The following is a 22,793-nucleotide window of genomic DNA, read 5'->3' as shown; positions in this document are numbered from 1 at the left end:
GGAAAGTTACTGTCACATTACTGGACAAATATCTGGATTATTAATGATACATAACTATGGGTATCAGAGTAAGACTTGTAAGGCTGAGGATTGCTGTATCATCAAAGAACAGTGGAGCTGGTGTATTCATTTGTATACAAAGTGAAAATAATTGGTGAGCTGGCACACCCATGGGAGCCTCCAGTGCTGATAATTGTGGGTTCTGACGGGGTCCAATTCATTCTGACCTGCTGGTCATGGTTAGTGAAGAATGAATGGTACCACTTAACAGTGACTTCACAGGGATTCACCTCCATTTCCTCAATGACTTAAGAAGGATAATGATGTGCTGTTGATGGCATCCTGAGATCTCTCCTGGGATCTGTACACAAACTGGTATGGGTCTATCAGCTTACCAACATCTGAACTTATCCTGCTCACCATGATCTTGTCCAAGGATTTCATACCAACTGAAGTCAGTGTTACTGGCCTGTAGACATTGTTCTCTTGGGGGCAGGGTTTCTTGGGGACAGTGGTTAATATAGACTTTTCCCACAGTGCTGGAGCAGTATGGGAGTCTATAGAGCATAGCTTCTTTGAGCCTCTCTTAAGTGGGTCTGTCTCCTTTGCCTCCTTGCTTGCCTGTGTCCCCTTGCCTCTCTGATTCTCATTTTCTGCTCCTTTTGCACCATTCTGACACACCCACTATCCTTTATTTTAAATGTAATTTTTAAAAATAATTTATGCAGTCCTTAACCTCTCTTGTGGTATATGGTTTATTATTTGTAAATTCTCTAATTGTCTTTTTCGGGACAACAGCATCATCACACAAGTAGTGACTTCTGTCACACAGTCCAAATGAAGCTCATCAGAAAACAGGTCCCAGATTGTACATAGACAGCAACCCTTCAAAGTTTCAATACAGTCTTGCGTCAAGACATTAACAGACTTTACAGCAGGTTTTGTTGTTTTTAAAGCTGTTCTGTGGGTGGGGATCATATGAATTGTGCTATGATCAGTTGGACAGAGGTGGTTTGGCTATGGCATTATATGCGTGATCAACACATTGCCATAGTATTTGTCCAATGCTTTATCTTTCCTAGACCCATTTAGTGTATTTCTCGTATCTTGGCAGAGCAACTTCCTGCCTGCGGTAGCTGAAATCACCCAAACCCAGTATGAAAATGTGAAAATGGGTGCCTCGGGTGTGCGTTCCAATTGTGCACATACGCGAGTCTCCGCTTGCGCAGCAGCCCTAGAAGCATTTCCGCAAGGAAGAACATAGACTAAGCATATGAGAACATTTCCAAATTCCCATGGTAGATGAAAGTGTTGGAGACTGAGGCGTAGCAGTTCAACATCTGCATTGCAGATAGTCTCCCGAATAAAATACTGCTTACACCACCCATCGTTAATAAACACAGCCCCCCCCCCCTTGCCTGACAACTCAGTCCTGTTCAAACGAGTGTGAGAAAATGAATGTCAATGAGTGAATCAGAGAGGTCTGTGTAGTCAAGTTATTATTAAAAAGCATCATGCATGATTCATGTCCAAAGTGCCGCACTGTAAAAAGTCATAGTTCGTCCAGTAATCTTGTGTTGCTCTGGATCATCGAAAGTAGAGGTGGCCAGCCCCCTCCTCTTCCCTTCCACTGTCGAATTCTACCTCTCTTACCCCTTTTCTGCAGCTGCTGCCGCTGAGGAACTTGCACATACTCCAGTAGGTCTCTGATCAGTAACCTATATGGGTCTTCTATTCTGGAGGAACGCAGAGACAGCTGCATGTGTCTATGATATTGGCACAGGCACAGGCCTCAAATGGAAAGTTTCAGGGTCTGTTAGCAAGGGTAATTTCCCCACAAATTATTTTATTTTAATTTTTTTTAAATCACTGAAGCCATGATCCGAACTAACATATACCCAAACACGTCTTGATTTAGGCTTCTATGACGTAGTACTATATAAGTCAGAGCAAATAACTTGCACTTTCACGAGGAAAACCAAATCCCTAAAAACTGTAAATGTACATTGTGCACCTTGAACATTGAGTCAGGAGAAGCAATCCCCAAATACTGGAAGAGAACCAAAAACTCTATTTCCGTACCAGAAGATGCCAGTACATTGACTTAGGGACTGCTGAATGAATCATACTGCTAAGTCATTCTAGAGCATGGATGAGTCCCATTGTCCAGGATGTTAGTGTTAGTGCCCTGCTAGGCAACACATACAGTGAGCTCCATAATTTTGGGGACAAAGACATTTTTTTGTCTTGATTTGGCTCTGTACTCTGTATTTAGATTTCATACACATGAATCACATGATTCTCAGCTATTATTAAAGGGTATTTTTTATACACATCATGTAGAAATTACCTCTTTTTATACCTCATTTATACCTCATTGCTCTTGCCATTGGTGGTGGTGGGGGTGTTAGGGTTTGGGCATGTATATCTGCCACAGGTACTGGCTCACTTGACTATAGTGATCATGTAACTGCTGAAAGCAGTAGCAGAATGCAGTGTACACAAGTGTAAGAGAAGGTACTCTGCACCTGGTGATGTTTATGGGTCACAGACTGCAGGCAGTCATTGCATGCAAAGAATATGCATCAAAGTAATGAACTTGACTACTTACATTTATGTAACATTAATATGTTCCAAACATTATGGTGCCCTGAAATAATAAACATTATTAAAACAGGTTTTACACACACTGTCTACGCACATCTTCATGGTGCCAAACCTGGGGTGAGCTAGCCATGTAATCAAATTAAGCTGTTTAGTTCTAATCTGGTACCAATGCATGAATAAGCAATAACCCTATTTAATTAACTGTGATCCTTCCATGGAAGTTATCTGGGTTAATTGCTCCACTTGTATCACACGGATGGTTATGGCTAAGCTGTCATAAATGCCAGGCAACTTTTTCAATCCAATATTTTCTCCTTTTTCTAATCATTGGTAAATAATGAAAATCACATGGTATTGTAAAAAAAACATTAAACAAAAACAAGCTGCATGCAGACAATAAAACAAGTGCTTAATACAATTCTCAACACATTGAGAGATGTAATTATAAATCAAAAGAGCTCAAACCATTTTAAGCTGAGCTGAGTTGTCAGACTGCTGTTCATTTTCCAATGTCTTGTCACTGGCACCTGTCTTTTTACAAGAACCATCCCTAGCTTGCTTCTCTGTTCACTTCATATGTCCTTCTAGTGCCTTGGTCTACAGTTGGTAATGTTTCTGAGAATTCCAGAAGGATGGCATTTTTGCTATCATTTGAAAACTACAAACAGGCAATTATTTTTCTGCATCTTATTATGTTGTGTCTTTCTGGAGGTCGACTGTGCCAACTTTGGGCCAAAATTGTGCCATATTTACCCAGCTTTTAATGACAGTCATCATTTTGTCAGAATCATCCTGGAAAATCATATGCCATCTGAGGCTTAGTTACACTGACCAAAGCTACAAAAATAAAATGCTCAGATTCTAAATTCAGTTTTGCTATCCATTATAACAGTGTGGAATCACCCTGTTTGGTATTTTGAAAGCACAACAACTGTAGTGCCAATGTACATTAGGCAAGAAGATGTATTTTTCATCATCTACACAACTTAAAAGGAGAGAAAATGCCTGTGGGAAAATCACATCCATCTCTGGTTTCTATTCAAATACAGATACAGATCATTTCATTGGCTGAACAGATCCTGATAAAGACAGTGTTATTATCTATACACCACAATATTTAGTAGAGCTTCATATGGCCTCTAGCTTATTCACAATAACAAAGATCTCTGCCAGAAATTAAAATTTTAAGTCTTTTTCTCTGATTTATACATTGTATTTTAAAAATGTGGTGAAAGCAGAACTGTTTTACCTTGAGTGGTTGATTGAAAACTGCATCTGGGATACGTTTTGCTGTCATAAGAAAGAACATGCCAGGAGAGAAAGACACTTGGAACATAATATATCAAATTAAAATGCAAGTGTTCTCGCAATCGCAGCCTTGTCTAGTGCAATGTAAGGTGTGATGGGTACCGCACAGCCATCAGTCAATGGTGTTAAAAGTTGAGAAGGTTTGGTGCCAGCATACTTGCTGTCCATTGATGTGAAAGGGGACCGGGAGTCACACACAGCATCTCAAGGTGTTCCTACTCTGCACAGCCTATAGTGTCTGCTGCTGCTGGACCTTTTCCACTCTATCATGTGCCCCAATCAAACAGCCCCGAGCGCCTGGGCTCCCAAATGTGGGAAATATTACCGGTGCCCGTCGTGGGAGAGAAACCGCTGATCCGGCCTTAATGGTTCCACATGTGCTTTGCGTATCATCTGGCCGTCCGCTCGCGGAACGAGCACCAGCCTGTCTTGCCGGAGTGCTCCCAGAGCTCGGATCCAGATGAAGAAGAACCGGAGCCCTTTTATTTCACAATCGCCTTAATCATTTCATCCTGCCAGTGTGAAGGAAGCCGGGGCGCATTGTTTTACGCTGGGCGTCTGTTTCCACTTTAGGCGCTGGAACCGCTCCGGTGGTGTCCAAGGACAACAGTGGCCTTCATGGGAAATCCAAGAAGGCTCCGGAAGGCCCGACCGTTTGCCTGTGATGTCGTGGCACCAAGTGAAAGCCATTAAGCGGATGGGGTTAAGCGCCTCGCACAGACTCGCTGGGCTGAGCTACGGAGCTGAATCACCACGGAGATGGCTTTGTAGACGGTGTGAACCGAAGGGTGACCCAACAATCCTTTGAATGACTAAACATCCTGCGCAAACTGTAAACAGCATGTGGTGGTAAGCCACTTGCAAAGTGTAAACAGGGCTAAATGGTGGTGGGAAAGCATTAATCACGTTGCGGCTAGAGTGCGTGGTTCAAGCCGTTATTGGAGGTCATCACGAGGCCACTTTGCCTACTGCACACAGCCTCTGAATTTGTGAACTGAAGACTCAACATAGTTATTGTTTATTTTCCTTATTTCACACTGTGGAACTGTCCAGGCATAGGTAATCATAGTAATGGGGTACAAGGATGCTTCTGGCTTCTTTTTTGCCGGAGCTTATAATTATGTAATTGATCTATAGATCAGTTTCCTGTTTACAAACAATGGAAAGTGCCTCTTCTGCATTATTTTATCATCATTATGATTGTTTGCAATAAACTTTTTGTATAAAGTCAGAGCTGGGTTTTTCTTCAAGAGAGAGAAAATCAAAGGTATGATAGCAATTACAGTTATGACTATGCTGCTGTGTGGCAAAAACTAAGTAAACAGCTTTTATTTAAATTAATATCTAATCGAAATAAAAGGATAATTTCAGGATGTAGTCTAGTCCAAGCTAAAGCACTCTGAGTATTGCCACTGAAGTTACAAAGATTATTATTATTATGTTCCATTTTTTTCATGTCACTAGGGGCCCAGAGGACTGTGTTTTACGATCTGGAAAGATCTGGAAAGATCTAGATAGATCGGCTGGCCTAAGATGCACTACCCCTGGAAACATTAATCTTTATGACCATGCTTAATGTTTCCTGAATTAGAACTCCAAACTCTAAACATGAAAAGCAATTATTCTATAGCAATATATGGATATACGTTTATGAGATCTATGAGAAACACATCTGCACTCCCGTGGAACATTGCTTCTGGGAAGATGAGTCTCTAGCTTCCACTCAGTTTTCACATAATCCACAATTTTTTTCAAAGTTCAGATCAGGGAATATTGACCACTTCACAGCCGAACCAACCATAAAAACTATAATTAGTGTGATTTAATGCCTGATCAACATTTAAGGTGAAATCCACCAGCTGAGCTCATATCGAACACTATTAAATCCCTATCAATCGTAAATCCTAAAACAGAGCAAGATGTCTCTTTAGAGCTACTTTAGGGTACAAGTCTGTATGCACATCATGTATGCACGTCTGTATGCACATCAGAGCGATTGTCTGGCAGTCGGAGGGTTGCTGGTTCAATCCCCCACCCTGGGCGTGTCGAAGTGTCCCTGAGCAAGACACCTAACCCCTAATTGCTCCCAATGGTGATTGGTACCTTGCATGGCAGCCTTTCATCGTTGGCGTGTGAGTGTGTGTGTGTGAATGGGTAAATGAGAGGCATCAATTGTAAAGCGCTTTGGATAAAAGCGCCATGTAAATGCAGTCCATTTACCATTTACATTGTCTCATTAGGTCACACCTCTATTTTGGCACTGCTGCCCTTTCTTGCTGAAATCACAGAAGTGTATTCTGTATTGTGTTTTATATAGTTTTATATTGCCATGGGATTTGTCTTGCAATTTATATGCTTTACTCATAATAACAATCGAGAGACAGTTATGCAGCATGTATGCAGTAGCCTTTTTAAACATAAGTATGAAGTGTTAGTGCCTCTAAGGTGAAAGAATGTTGGACAAAAAAAATGTTGTTGCATATAAATGCTTGTACTGTATCTACAGGTCCACACAAACACGAAAATACCACAAGGAAAAAGAATGCAGCTCCATGAGTGCTGCAAATGTGTTTGTGTATATGTATGTGATATCACCCATGAGCCAAAAACCAAAAACTGATTTAGATTATTTGCTTTGGCAGACTTTGACAGACATTCATTCTCGTATAATTTGCATAAACTAGTCAGATTGCTTTAAAGTGTAGCTGTGAACATATTAATCAGGGGAAACAAACAGCAAAAAAAAATGTTTTGGAGACCATTTATTTATCTGTTATTTTTGCAGTGCACATTTGAATTCATGGGAAGTGCTTGTGGTTGTTAAAATCCCAAGGTACATGACTTAAAGTGCACATATTTGCATTGGGGCACAGGTGTTCTTACAGTTAGTTGAAAAATGTATGAGCTCATTAAAAATTTGGGAGCACGGAGGAAATTTCTGCACATACATACAGTACCAAATAAAGGATTATTTTTGTGCTAGTATCATACACCAGAATAAATGGTAAATATTTCTTACACTAGTATGAGAACATATAGTTTCGCTTATCAAACTATATGCATAAGCAAATATAACAATATTATGTAGCACAATCAATGAAATAAAAAAAGATTTGATCCAGCAGCCATGTACTGGCAGACAGACATACATACATGTGCAGACACCAGACAAGACTGAATACATTTTACATTAGATAGGCGTTTGTTTACCAGTAAAGTTCATGCAAATTATTGACCATTTTTTAAAAAAGCACCTATTTGGATATATATATATATATCCAGAACAAAATTCCCAACAAGGTTCATGATAGGTTCATGATAAAGACAGTTGTATCCTAAGGCCGTGGGATGTGGTTTCTTAAACTTAAGATAAGGTAGGGTTAACTTAGGATACATCTCAAAGGAGGTTACTTAAGACAGGGGATCGCAAATTGGGGTCTGGGAAGGAGTCTCTGGGAATCCACTAAAAATGAAAAGCATATTTACATTTCCATATTTCCTTAATTTCTTCCAGCTGAAATAAACATTGGACTGGTTGAAAGTCTCTCGACAAGACTATTATTATTGCAATTAATAAATATGTATATCATAAAAAATAGTCTTACAGTCAGAATGTTTTCAGAGATCAACCATCACTTCAGCACTCCACAGATTCAGCCTTTCTGGGAGAGTGGCTAGAATGGAAGCTGCTTCTGAGAAAGATTGACATTAAGTCATATCAGAAGCTATGGTTATTGCGGTCTGATGAAACTAAACTTGAGCTTTTCGTCCTGAAAATAAAGCTTTATGTTGGAAAGCCAAACACAGCCCATCACTCATGTAACATCAAGGGTAGCAGCATCATGCTATGAGGCAGCATCATGCTACAAGGCTACTTTTAAGCAGGAGGGACTGGGAGGTTTGTAGCCATCAAGTGTAAGATGAAGCCAAATACAGACAAGTCCTTCAGTACACCCCGTTTCAGTGAGCAAGAGATCTGTGTTTATTTTTGGTGAAGATACTTTTGTAAATGAGAAATGACCATTTTTGAAAAAATTAAAATTGTAACTGGCCAAGTTACAATTTGCAGCAGAGTTATGGAACAAATGTATGTACATATACTAATCCTGCAAATACTTTGCATCCTCCACCATGTTTCAAAGAGGTTGTGACGCCCCGCCTCCTGCTCCTACTGTTCCTTCCTACTGGTGCTCTCCTCCCCTTTCAGGAAGTGGCAGCAGGGTGGAGGTCGTTAGTGGGTGGAGGTGCACCTGGGTGGCTGGTCTGGAGAGCCTATTTAGCACCCAGCTCAGTCTGTTTAACTCTCTCAGCTCCCACATGTGCTCCTGGCTTTTGTTTGTTTGATTTATCATTCGACTGGTTGTTATTTTCCATTCACCCATGCACTTCCCTACACCACTGATTTTTACTGATTTTGTTACATTTTCTTTACTTATTTTTGTAAATTGTTTGAGTTAATAAACAGACATCTTTTGACTGACAACCTTTTGTATGTTCTCCCTCCTATCATTTTCTGAAACGTAGGTCAGTTCATGACAATGAGGAGGGGTGCTTTGGATTAAGAGCAGTTGTTTTCAGTCTATAACCTTTCAGTTTTCAATCACTTTGGTAAAGGTTAATACTCATCTCATCTGTCCATAATAGTTTGTTTCAAAACTCTACTGCAAATTTTTACTTGGCCATTCTGTTCTTGAGGCTTGTATAAAAAGTCCTGTAATTTCTACATGTTAAAACTAAACTGTTTAATACTCATAACTAAAAGATCTAATCTAATCTAAGATACAAATCTAAAATTGTGGAGTATTATAATTATGGTTATAATTATGTATTTTTATAATTATAATAATATATAGTTACATATGTATTTGCCAGAGTGCTAGAGTTTTTAAATGCAAAAAAAAAAAAAAAATCAGGTAATATATGAAGCAAGATCAAAGAATATTTTTCTGCGGTGCATATTTAATGTGTTAATGTTATTATAATGTCAATATTTTCCCAAATATCATCTTGAATGTTAGTTTTTCCTTTCTGCTAAAACCTTTAAAAAATATATAAAATGATGATCACTAGTAATTCACTGATCTTTCTTTGCCTGCATTATAAAGGTTATTAACAAAGCTTTATTTGACATCTGATTACCATATAAAAGCAAGGCCCTTGTTTGGTTCATTAGATTGCAAAATGGTTATACTTGGTATCTGAAAATGATCTTACTCTAAATACTGAGAGAGACAGGGCTATTTCCATTTGGTTGTTGGTGATATATTTGCATTCATTAAAGCTGAGTGGAGTCGCAAACATATTCAGTAATACTGATGAGAGGATGTTAGCCCAAGAACAAGAATTGTGTTGGCATTGGGTCGTTTGTGGCATTGTGTGAATCCAAGGTTGATACTTTTAACCATTGAGTTGAATGTTCCTGTTTCTTACAGTCACATGGACCTAATTTGTAGATGCCTAATTACTACTGTATAATCAGATAGGAATAACTTCTAGGCTAATGATTTCATAAACATGCAAGCACAAGCATATTTATAGTCCATATGCAGGACAATGAATTAATAATTCAAGGTAAATGGGAATATGGGTTCTGAAAAACAGTAAAATATGACATGTTAAAAATATATTATTCCTTCAGTTTGACAACACTTTAGGAAATTAAATAGGTATTTTCAAGAGTTCTGAGCTGGTCAAATGAGCAGTATGATTATATATGGACAGTCATCTGAAAACAGCTTCAAATAATGCCTAACCTATTACAGGGCTGTTTGAGGACTACCATTGTGATTGACGAACTTTGAAATGTTTTTTTTAATTTTTTATAAAAATTCAGTTCCATAACTCAGAACCATGGCCTCAATACAGCAATTCAATATGAAGTTTTATTTGAATAAAAATACAGTCTTTGTTTCTTAAATCATCTCAGATTCTGTTCATTAACGACAAACCAAGGGGTAAAAAACACATTCCATTTTTGATTGATAGTATATTAACATGCACTGCAAACATGTGTGAGCTATAACGATAAGATAAATGACAAATAAAGACAAACATGTGTGGAGTGGAATAAAACTATGAACTGAACCTATATCCTTGCCATTTCCACACAGATGGATTATAAATCAACATAAAGCTTTTCACATATGTTTTGTCGGTATGTTCATATACAATATATTACCCAGTTGATTTCATGAACATATTTGAGTTTTTCCTCTGTAGATCGTTTCAAGATATCAATTATAAATTCCTGGCACATGTCCAATACTCCCAGGTTTCAGACATAAATATAGCCTGCACTTTTTGTATTTGTAAGATCAATCCTCACTTTATAACATTTAAAAGCAGGACAGACCGTGGGAATCCACTGGATTGTGTCATTGTTCATATATGCCTAAAGAGTTTGTTTAAATTAGCAGGTAGGTAGTATGCAACAGTATACTTACTGACTCCAAGTATTTTCAAATTAATCCACTTTTTTGTCTTTCTTGATATAACATAATGGATAATGGGGTGTAAATCTCTCTCTTTCTCTTTCTGTATATAAATCCATATTAAATGCATTTAAAAGTAATGTGAACTAACGTTCATCTTAGAAACACAGCTGGTGATTCAGACTAATTGCAGTCACTAAATCCTGACTGCCGGACTATCACAAGAATATGGTGACATAATTAGAAGTGTTTTAGCCGGCCACAAAGTCAAAGCTGATCCAAACATTTTCAGTGTTATATGCGGAACTGTGTAGGTTCTCACATTCGCCACTGGGGGGAGCCCTTCAAAAACCCGCGCTCCGTTGGACACCCTGTGACAGTCACCGCTCATGTCCCGCTTGCTGCAAACAGCCCTTAAAGTTCTGATTGTTGACAATGTACGGTGTGAATACACAAATGTGAAATGATGAAGCGCTACAATTATCGTGTCATAGACGGGCTATGTCTTTTCACATTTAGTTTAATTGGTAATGATTTGGCTGATGATTTGGAAAGATTTCCACTGTTACAAATACTTGTTTTATAGGCTTTTGAAACGGAAGTACTACAGTGAAGGCAGGAATATGTGAACGTCAGATGGGTGAATTTATAATTTGTCCACAAGATGGCAACAGCCTCTCTCCAACGCCTGCGAGGCTCACTGCTCATTGCATGTTATCGCATTACACCAATAGGCGAGGAAAGCGCAACAGAAAAGGAAAATTGTTTAATGCAGAATAAGCAAACGTTTCAAATTGATAGTAAAAATGCATTTCTATTTAGTTAATTGAATTGTGGTGTTTCGCGAAAAGCTTTATCTCCCAGTAACAAACCATTAACAGGTAGCCTATTCTGAGTTCGAAAAAAAAAAGTAGCCTAGAGTTTCAAACTGTCCACGTTGGTTGGAAAGTGATTATTATTATTATTATTATTATTATTATTATTATTATTAATAATAATAATAATAATAATAATAATAATAATAATAATTTATTCATTTATTTTATTTATTTATTTATTATTATTATTTTTTTGAAAGTAATTCGACATCATTTCAGGTCTATCAGCATGATCCATATTTGGATTCCCGCTGACTATTATGTAAGAGATCATTTAACAATCAATAAAAATGAGTAAAGTGCAGTGAATTTGAGAAAACAACACTAGCTACTAATGACTACTAATATTTTAAATATATGAATATATTCAATATCAATATATGAAATGCAATCCCAAAAAAAATTGCTTATCTAATATTAACAAAAATAGCAGTGGAAACAGGAGTATATAAAGATATAATTTGAAATGTATTATTTGCAATGTATTTATATAATGCATAATGAATGTTCAACAACTCGGAATTCAACAACTAGGAATAAAAATGTGGGGTTTAGTCACCCGTAGATTCCTTTTGTAGAATGACAGGGCCATTTCCTGAGCAGTGTTAACATTCAAGGTCCTGGCTTGACATGCAGAAACAGGTGTGATTTAGTGTATTGTGGAGTCTGAATGTATCTCGCGGTTTCCCTTATATCACAAACACTGGAGCGTAGTTTTTGATCGCTTATTTCAAATTACTAGTTAAAATTGCCTCGAGACAGAGTGCTGTCTGGACCAGAGAGAATACATTCCTTAACTCTGTGTGCGTGTGTGTGTGTGTGTGTAGGCTATGTGTGTGCGTGTGTGAGGGGGGGGGGGGGGGGGGGAGGAGGAGAGAAGGAGAGAGAGAGAGAGAGAGAGAGAGAGAGAGAGACGATGTGTCATACGCGCACGTGTGAAAATGTACGTATTTTTGATAACCTTCTGCTTTATTTTATTGTAGCTCTATTTAATGACACTTGCGTGTGGATAAGACTATTAACATGCTACAATAAAGAACTGGGAGAAACAACGACCATGACTTATGGATGTTTTTGTTTACACATATTTATAGGCTTTAAACAAAGGGAGCAACTAGTCTACGAACATTCATTAAAATGTCTAATGAAATGTCATTCAATAAAAGTTTTAACTGGAGTTAAAAGTATAAGTGTATCGCGAATAACCTGAAATGTCCAACCTGTAAGCTGAAAGGTATCCCCAGTTGCTATTCCTCAAATAGGATATAACACCGGCAGTAGCCTACTCCATGTGTAGAGAAACCCTGCCTCGTTCAGTGGGATTTCCCAGCGAGTTGCTCCACCCCAAATGACAAGAGTTAGCGATTAGATAGCCAAAACAGAGTACAGCTGAACTGTTCGCGAGCCCCATGAAGTCCGAGAGTAAAGTCCTATGTGTGTATAATCACATGGCATTTTAAGAATGCTCCAAAGATGGCGGTAGCAACGGCAGTTTCTGGAAACAGATTGCAAAAAAGTGGCTTTTTAGATGTGTTGGTGCGGGATCGCTGGCACAAAGTGCTTGCTAACTTGAGCGAAGACGCCCTTACATTGAGCTGCGAAGACACCGGGGAGAATGTCAATGTAAACGGCATAACCAATGGATCTTACGGGAATGACTCCAGTCATCTTGATCCCACAAACAGTCCCAAAGCTGCGGTAAGGACAGCTTTCACGGATTTGCCGGAGCAAGTGCCAGAAGCCATTGCAAATAGAAAGAGATGCGTCAAAGTAATAAAACAAGAGGTAGGGGGACTCGGAATCAGCATCAAAGGTGGGAAGGAGAACAAGATGCCGATACTCATTAGCAAGATATTTAAGGGCCTGGCAGCGGATCAAACTCAGGCGTTATATGTTGGGGATGCAATACTGTCTGTCAACGGGGTGAATTTGAGGGACGCCACTCACGACGAAGCTGTGCAAGGATTAAAACGAGCCGGGAGAGAGGTGACGCTCGAAGGTAAGCACGGGAAAACTTTGTATTTTTTCCGCGGGACCTTCTTAAACTTGCACCTCAGGTGTAACGGGTGAACTGTAGCTGAACTTATCCAAAAAACATACGAACATGTCGTGTGCTGCTCACTTTGGTCATTCACAGTTCCTCTCCATGCATGCCACTGGTTAATAATGACACAAACCCAGTGAAGAAAAATGTTTCTCTGGAGAGTAGCCTACGTGGGCTAGAGTTGTCTGAACTACCTTTCCTTCCGCATGAAGTGCAAAAGCTTTTGACACGTAAAGTTAGTCGACAACAGGTAGCCCAAGGTTTTCCAGGTTGCTTATCTTTTCCGCAATCTCGTTTAAATATTTTCGCAGTTCAGCCTCCAGCTGCCTAGAACAAGACATGCGAAACTTGCACGTCACTTTGCGTTGCGAAATCTTTAGTCCATCTGACTGCCTTCTATGCGAGTATGTTGCATTATTAACAAAGCATTAATTCAACTTAAAAAAAAAAAAAAACTAATTAAAGCTTCACGATCGCTCGATATGTTGGTTACTTAATAGCTATCAGTGTGGTCGATTGAAAATTGTGCTAAGTTGATGATATAGCAATCTTTAGAATAGATTGTATAAGAATGTAACTAAACATTTTGTAATATTGGGCTGCTTCACACAGTAAAATGAATAATCGTTCTCTCCCACATTGTAGCCTAATATTTCAAACTGAAAAGCCTGACAGTTGCATTTTTGAATCGCGAAATAAGGCACCTTTCGATTCTCTGTTGTAAACTTAGTTAAGCTTAATAGCCTACTTAATATGTATTTGAGAACATTAAGTGGTTAAACTGCGTTTGGCATCCAAAAGATCTATGGTTGGCAAGGTTGATCAAGCTGTTATTTTCTTATGTCAGATTCATAAACGAGGCTGTGTCGAACATGTTGCTCTGTATGTTCTAAATTACTGTTACCAGACATGTCATGAATTCCGTATAATTGATCAATTTATGAAAACCGACTTTCTGCAACACTTGCAGAAAACAGCTACAGAGCCAAACGTTGTTTCTGTTTTTCCTAATAGTGGATATAAAGAGTATGACCCGTCATGACGTGAAAATGTCGCAGGACCGTGCGATGTATGCAATATGAGGATAAGAGCCACGGAGCTCATATCCTTAAGTGAGAAGGCAGAGAAAGTCGAACCATGGCATAATAGTGCCTTAGATGGTCCAGGTTAGTAAACAGTATCATGGGTGCTTTGAACTTGTATGGAAACGTCCAACCTTGACCTCCTGAAAAGATTGACCCACATTGCTCTCTTTGAAAAGAAAATCTGCGGTATGTCATTAGCACAATGTAAATCCTATTTGGCTGTGAGCCAACTGAACCACATGGTACCCCCTCCAATTTGAAGAACTAAGGAAGTGAGTTTAATTAAGACCTGTGATCTGGAGTATTTAATTTCACCAGTGGAGGGCCCCGTTAGCTTCTAGCTTCTGCCACAAAATTTTGATTTACCTTTTCTCTCTCTACATTGAAAGATGTTTGAGTGTCTTTATTTCCTAACTTTGATTAGTCAGCACCATAACTAATGTGTCGTAGTACTCAGACCTGTTCTGTGGACCTTAGAATTGCTGTTCTTGTGGGTGTTTGGTAGAGTAGTACCATGTTGTGCATGTTACTGTTGGTATGAAGAAAGCTGATTATTTGTTAAGCTTAATTGCATTATTAAGTAGTTATTATCACTTGGCAGCAAGTATAATCTCAGGCACTGGTGTCCAATATTTCCAAAAAGGGCTGGTTGTGAGCAGGTTTTTGTTCTAGCCCAACACTAAGACACCTGAATTTATTTATTAAGGTTTGGATTGAAAACTACAACCTGCACCCACACTGACCGCTTTTGGATAAGATTGGACACACTTGATCTATGGCAATGTACAGTGCTCACAAAAGTCCACAAAAGTGGCAGCCAAGAATATTTCGTTTTTTGTCATTCAAAAAGTACCGTATTACCACTGTGGTGCCACTTTCTTTACAAACAAACAAACAAACAAACAAACAAACAAACAAATAAATAAAACAAGTGTATATTCAAATCATGTCAGCTGTCACCTCACTGGTGGTGAGACAGACAAGCTAAATCACTAGTCCTTGGTGCAATGACAAAACCTACCATCCTCAATTGTATCCTGACCGTGCCAATTCCAACTGTGGCAGGGAGTCCAGAGAGGTGAAGGATGTACAGCGCATATATGGGGGAAAAAATCTCTGTCACAGGGAACACATTTTCAATAAGTTTATTAATGCATCCTGTCTTCTGGTAGCTAATCCTGACAGTGCAAGTGGCAACTGTAGCCATTAGCCTGGCAGGGTGGCTCATCACTGACTGATGCCCAGGGGAGAGAGGGTTTAATTACAGAGGGTTGTCCCTCCATGTCTCCAGCCTACCACCCCACCCTGAGACCATGACCTTCCGAAATCCTCATACAGCTAGCTCATGAACTGATTAGATGGACTGAAAATTGACCTGATCATGGTGGTGCCTATGGATCCACGCCTTGAGATGCCTCATCGGGAGTTTTTCCTTGTCACTGTTGTCTAAAAAAAGAAAATAATTGTTAGACAACATACACTACATGGCCAAAAGTATGTGGACACCCGGGCATTGGATGTCAGATTGGCCACTGATGTTAGGCGATAAGGCCTGGCTCAGAGTTGGTGCTCCAGTTCATCCCAAAGGTATTCGATGGGGTTGAGGTCAGGGCTCTGTGCAGGCCAGTGAACTCAGCAAACCATTTCTTTATGTATCTCACTTTGTACACGGGGGTATTGTCATGCTGAAAAAGGAAAGGGCTTTCCCCAAACTGTTGCCAAAAAGTTTGGAAACACACAGTTCTCTAGAATGTCATTGTATGGTGTAGCATTAAGATTTCTTTTCTCTGGAAGCAAGGGGCCTAGCCCAAACCGCACAGTCACAGACCATTATTCCTCCTCCTCCAAACTCTGCAGTTGGCACTATGCATTCCGGCACATACCTTCTCCTGGCATTCGCCAAACCCAGATTTATCCATCTGACTACCAGATAGTGAAGCGTGATTCATCACTTCAGAGAATGTGTTTCCACTGTTCCAGAGTTCATTGGCGGTGTGCTTTATACCACTCCAGTCGATACTTGGCATTGTGAATGGTGCTCTTATGCTTGTGTGTGGCTGTTCGGCCATGGAAACCCATTTCATGAAGCTCACAACGAACACTTCTTTTGCTGATGTTGCTTACAGAGGCAATCTGGAACTTGGAAGTGAGTGTTGCAACCGAGGACAGATGGTTTTTACGTGCTACATGCTTCAGAACATAGCGGTCCCATTCTGTGAGCGTGAACCTTCTGCTTCACGGCTGACCTGTTGTTGCCCCTAGAAATTTCCACTTTACAATAACAGCACTTACAGTTGACTGGGGCTGCTCTAACAGAGCAGACATTTGAGGAACTGACTTGTTGGAAAGGTGGCATCCTATGACAGAGCCACGTTGAAAGTCACTGAGCTCTTCAGTACAACCCATTGTACTGCCAGAGTGCCAGTGTTTGTCTATGGTGATTGCATGGGTGTATGCTTGGTTTTATGCACCTGTTTGCAATGGGTGTGACTGAAGTAGCTGAACCCACTAATTAGAAGGGGTGTCTACATACTGTTGGCCATGTAGGCTAGTGTATAGGCTATATTATTTAATATAACATTGTTTTCTCTTTTTTGGCTGGACCGCAACAGCGGGGCCAGCCCTACAAACGTGAATATCTGTGACTGAGTGAGTCATGAAGTTACACCATTGGTTGGCCGAGTTATGCAGTTACACCATTGGTCGGCTGGATCACGTGTGTTAGGTCCAGCCTTATACTAGGTTTTGACCTGGTCTTGTTGTTTCTGTGACACAAACACATGACCCTAACCTCCAGGATGGAAAGGTCATGATAGGATGGTTGTAGGTTGGTCTGCATTGACTTGACAGAAATTACTATCTGGAGGCTCACAACAAATGTTGGCAGTATCCTGCTAGTTAAATTTTTGTAGTAATGTCTCCAATTAAAAAAACATAGTAAGGGTGACACCACTAACTAAATACCATTTGACAGGTTTGTGGTATCAGATTTTCTCTAGTGTGTGGTTCAAGTTGAGAGAAAAAAAGCATCATAGTTATTGACTGATGACAAAGTGGACATGTAACATGGCTTTGGAATGGTTTAAAACAAGTTGTCATCAATTAAGCTTTTAGTAAGAAACATCTGACATTTTACTTAACAGAAGACAATCCCCATAGGATAGGATGTGTTTGCTTACTGCTGGATTGCAGCTCGGCTTCCTGTGGGTGTCTCTCTTCAAATTAAAATGTAGGCTAAATGTTGAGATTTGTTTTGTTAAACTAGAGGGAACATCACTGAACATGGCACTGTGAACAGCAGAGAATGCTCCTTAAAGTATCTCATTGCCCATTGAGTTACCTCTGTTTTTAAATCAACTGATGATTTTCACTGGGTTGGTTGCATTCCATTTTAGGTAGGGGCATTTCCTTTAAAAGTCTTGTTGCCATCTCACACATCTCTTTCCTTTCAGTATAGCCATGTTGCATGGTGTGATTTGCATTGTGATGATCAGTGATTTCCACCCTACTAGGATAAAAATATATCAGCAACCTCACAAACAAACCTGAGGCCCTGCCACATACTCTCTGGCAAGATGGTGCTCTGGTCTGGAACTGCAACAATAACAGCTTTTGGAAAATAGCTGTTGTTGGCCCTGGTCACTCTTCCAGGTCAAAGGTCAGCCTGCTGAGGCACATGACCGTGGTTCTCAGAGCAACCGCTTAATTTCTGGTTGAAATGTAATGGCTTGCCAAGCATCAGGTTCATCCGTATGCTGGTCACTGTCCAATATTTGAGACAGAAACCCCATCCCTCTGCTGATGAGTGTTTGTCACGCGGAGGGTGATGTTATTTCATGATTTTGCTGGGGATGGTTCTGATGCTGTTCAATCAAGAGTGAATCATTAACTGTTCTTGGACTGTGGAACGATTTTAACATCTGCTCCTCAGGAAGTTTGGTGGTGGTCCTTCTTTGTAATTTTTTTGTGGGCATTTTTTTTCTTTTAGTCATTGGCACGTTTGCACTGGATTACTATATTTTAACCTTGAAAAATATTTACTGCTGTAGGCTGTTCTGTATCAAGGAAGCCACATTTGTCCTGTCCTTATCCAGAGCCAAACTCTGTGCACAAGCAAGCACTAAGTCTCGTCTGGAGTTAGGCCTTATTACAGAAGTGGATAGGCCCCTACTATCATTGCTTTTAAGGACATGCTTGTCTGCCAGATTGTGTGCAAAGGAAACCTCAATACCTGCAGTGTTTTAATGCCTCTCTCCTGTGTTCATGTGGAAGGAAGCAGCCCCTGTAATTAAGCTGTGTAAAAGGAGGTCTTTGTTTCCCTGCAATGTTCCACATCCAGACATGACAGATCTCAAATGAAGCATTTTCTACTTGGAGCCCTAATGAGTGCTTTATCTTCACAAACAAAGATTCCCTTTCTCCATACACAACACAAGCTGTAATGGCCATTGCTGGTCAAGGACACAATGTAACAAAAGCTGATTATGATTAAATTTAATGATTAGGGTAGCTGCAGTGTGTGTTCAAAGATAAGGTTTCTACAATAGTTACCCTTGTCTACAGTATGTATAATAATATAAGTCACACCTCAGAAATTGGAGTTACTGGTAGACTGTCATTCTTTGCATTTGCAATAAGTGCATAATCTGAAATTATACAGTAGGTTTATACACCAGAGTATTGTTATTTCATATAAATGTCAACAGGGAAATTCATGATAAAATCACTTTGAATTGTAATCGAATCTCAGATGAAAACACAGTGTGCAAATTGCTGAAGATCTTTACGGACTGGACAATCATTGCCATCAAAACGGTAAGAATGAGGGGATTCAGCATGTGTTCCTTCACTAGAAATCCATTACCTGTGCTTTCAGAACAAAGCCGTTGTCCAAATATGGGCTCTTTGGAGCTTCAGGGTGCTCATGTTACACAGAAACCACAAGGCAACTAAAGAACAAGAATGGAATTGACTCGGCAGAACAGATCTCACAGCATTACATGTTTTTGGGTTTTGGACAAATAAGGACAGAAAGATCCACCAAAAATGTAGCCCAGAGGATGTTTGCATACAGTGTTAACCTGAATATGATGGCTTCCATCCCCATTCAACCCCCACCCCCCCTCAGCCAAATGGAAAATTCTTTTATATAAACAATGTTGAAAACACCCACACCCCTATGTCCTTTTATAGTCCGGTTACAGACACATTAGCAATAATTGCACCACTGTGCTTGATATTTGCAAGGGATTACATGACCTTTACTTACAATGGTACTGTAGCCTATATATACGCTTTTGAATTATCTGTTTTTGTATTGATGTTTGTTTCTCATTTATTGTTCCATAGTTATGCCACTTAAGTTCAATCTTTGTAGTATTTTAGTCCTTTACAAAACCTTGAGACCTGTGTTTAAGTTCAGCCATGATAACGTATACCAGAGATACTCAAACCTGGCTCAGGAGGCCAGTAGTACTGCTGGTTTTCTTTTCTACCCAATAGTTCATTGATTGATTAATACCACCGATTGGCCAGCGAATCACTAGTACTACTAGTGGATTCATGGGGAAGATTTGATCCCTTACATAGACCAATAGTTGTTTCTAAGTAAAATAAACAAACAAACAAAAAAGTAAAAAGCAAGGCAAAGTGTCAAAGAAACGTGTTGACTTAATCCAGACATAAAAATGAAAATCTGTAAAACTGACCCCTGACCTCTTGCAAAAGGCAGTTGAGATGGACACCTGGAAAAATGTGAGAAAAGAGGAGTTGTTACGTGAGTCATGAGCTGCATGCTGTGAGAACCTGTCCAGTGTGGTGTGCAGTGTAGAGAGGGCTCTGAGTTTTTTGTTGTCGTCCTCAGGGGCTGAGAATGGGTGGTTTTGGGGAATGGAGACAGACTGGCTGGGCAAGACTGAGTGGAGGTCCCTCTGCTTCTTGTGATCTTTATATTAGGTCTAATCCTAATATAAGTGTAATGTCTCTCCACAGGAGAAGACATGGCACAGCCAGAGAAACACAAAAAAGAAAAAATTTAGAGAAATTGTACAATGAGCGCTAATAAGTACAATATACAGAATTATTTAATCAAGTGTCTTAAGACATCACTGAAACTTGGGGATGAATTATGACCAAGCCACAAAGACCAAAACAAAGAACAGTGTTTATAAAGACCAAATAAAGTCGGCATGTTTGAATGCTGTAGATATGAATGTATGGAAGTAGGATGCTTTGCGCCAATAGTAAAGGTGAAATGATAGCATGCACGTTATGTTGACCTGGATAGCAACACATGAAACTGTAAATAATCTCAGATTTCATGTTCTTTGTGTAACTGCAGATGCAGACCCGAGGATCTAATTAGTATCTGCTAACGAGGCAAACAGGGACATGCCTGTAACAATACGGCTATACCCTCAAAACAATGATAATGTGCTATTAATTGGGTCTTTGGGGTGCAAAAGGTTGAGAAGCCCTCAGCTATAAAGAGCTCCCCACTGTATGGGGCCTTTAGCAATTCTGCATTTTTTCCTTGGCAATGTTTTTATCCTCCCCGTTCCGCTTTCCGCATTCTGCTTATTTTCATCTTCTCAATTTTTCTGTTCAGTTTCACGTCTTCAATTAGCACCACACATCACGCATCAGCATCAGCTGCACTGCTCACAAAAGAAAGCTAGCATGCAACATTAGCTGGCAACCTAGAGCAACTGACAAAGTTAACATTTTTTTAAACACTATTTATTTACTGTATCAATTCAAGCTAATTACACTGACAGTGCTCCAGCTTAGAATTGAACCTACAAATATGAATTGGAGCTGTAAGTCCATATCCCTAACCATTGTACTCCATCTTTACTAATTTTGCTCACACAGCTTTTTCAAGGAAGCTACGTTAAAAAAAAAGCAGCTTCCTTAGAGTTACGCAAGGCTCCTTGCGTCTGCTTACAAGGGGTTGGAGATTCTGGAGTCAGCATCATTAAAAACATTTGAAGAGGTCATTTACAGCCAGAGCTGGTCCCACTGGATGACAACACAGTGCCCCTGAACGTAGTGCTAATAAGTACTGGAATGAGAGATGAGCTCAGACTAAATGGACTGAGTGCCCCTCTGTGCAGTATAACCACTGGGAAAGGGAATGAGCAAGAGGATGGGAAAGATGGAGTGAAGAAAGAGAGAAAGAAAATGAAAAAGAGAGAGAACGCATTAAATTACAGGCATTTAGCAGACGCTGCTATCCAGAGCAACCTACACAACTTTTTGCCTCACATCCCCAGCCTGCTGGCATGACCTCACTTGTGAACCATTCAGCTGATGGGCAAAGCAAACGACAGTGCCAGTGCAACACAAGTGTGTCAAAATCACAGGGGTTCAGCAGCCAAGTTTCAGAATCATCCTCAGTGCTGGTGACACAGTGCTACCTTTTGAAAATATTTATCCTGCTCAGTTGTCAGGGATAGCAATTGTGTCAGCCCCAGCCGTGTTTCCCCACATTATTGTTTCTCATGTGTCATTTGTTTTGGTTACAGATTTCATATTGCTTCAGATCAGCATAATGGTTGTAAATCTGTCATGGCTAGAAGTGTTTTTATATCTTTGAGCCAGGTGAGGCTGTTTGGTTATGGAGACATCACAAAGTTAATCCTTTTTGCCCTTCTCTGCCAACCAAAGGGTCAAAGCTTTGGTAGTTTATCTAAAAAATTAAGCTGCAATTCAGTTTTATCCACCCTCGAAAGCCCCAAAGCCAACAAATAGCCTACATTGTCCTGGGCCTACATCTTCACTAACACAAACAGATAGATCTCTTTTGTTAACTGATCTGGAATCCTGGTGCTTGTGGCCTAGTCTTCTCACATTTTGATGGTATAGATCTATATGTTTTTACACAAACTGGTAACATTGATGAGATGCTGTGAATCGTTTAAAGATTTCAGAAATGTTACGCTACTTGGTTCATAAAATAAAGACTCGTATATCACTGTTTCTGTTTCTTGCTTCCCCAATGTGTACTGGTACCAGTGTATTTTCTCAAGAGTCATATTACTGCTCCTTTCTATAAGGTGGCTTAAGAAACCAACATGCATTTAATGACTTCATTCAGACCAATTCAGTTAGGCATCAACTGCAGAGGTGCTTGTGCTGACACATACAAAATTTGTCAAATACGACATAATTCATGCCATTCTGTGAAGTACTCCAGTACTGAACCAATGAACACACTGACTTTCTGTGGATTTTTTTAAGGGATCTTTGACATAGACTACAGCTTTTTAAAGATGCAAGCTAGTAATCCATTATGTGCTCTAATGTGAAGAAGTGCAGCCTGGTAATTGTAGTTATGGTGCAGTCCCATAAACATGGTGTATAGCTCTATTGTGGCAACATAACTCAAGGGCGCACTTACTGGATACCATCTCTAAACAAATGGATCCCTTTCTATTTT

General features: G+C 39.7%; 1 protein-coding gene across 2 annotated transcripts in view; it reads left to right on the top strand.

Moving 5' to 3' along the window:
• Positions 1 to 12,539: 12,539 nt before the first annotated feature.
• sntb1 (syntrophin, basic 1) overlaps positions 12,540 to 22,793 on the top strand; it is a 37,094-nt gene continuing 26,840 nt past the window's right edge. Inside the window, exon 1 of one of the 2 annotated variants that reach the window (XM_064338429.1) lies at positions 12,540 to 13,223. In XM_064338429.1, the coding sequence (XP_064194499.1) occupies positions 12,698 to 13,223 (526 nt within the window). In that variant the 5' untranslated portion in view covers positions 12,540 to 12,697. The remainder of the gene's footprint in view (positions 13,224 to 22,793) is intronic. The other variant, XM_064338421.1, reaches the window with a different exon arrangement.

Source organism: Anguilla rostrata, chromosome 1, assembly GCF_018555375.3.
Source record: "Anguilla rostrata isolate EN2019 chromosome 1, ASM1855537v3, whole genome shotgun sequence".
NCBI lineage: Eukaryota > Metazoa > Chordata > Actinopteri > Anguilliformes > Anguillidae > Anguilla > Anguilla rostrata.
The sequence above is the reverse complement of the archived record's forward strand: the minus strand, read 5'-3'. Positions and strand labels throughout refer to the sequence as shown.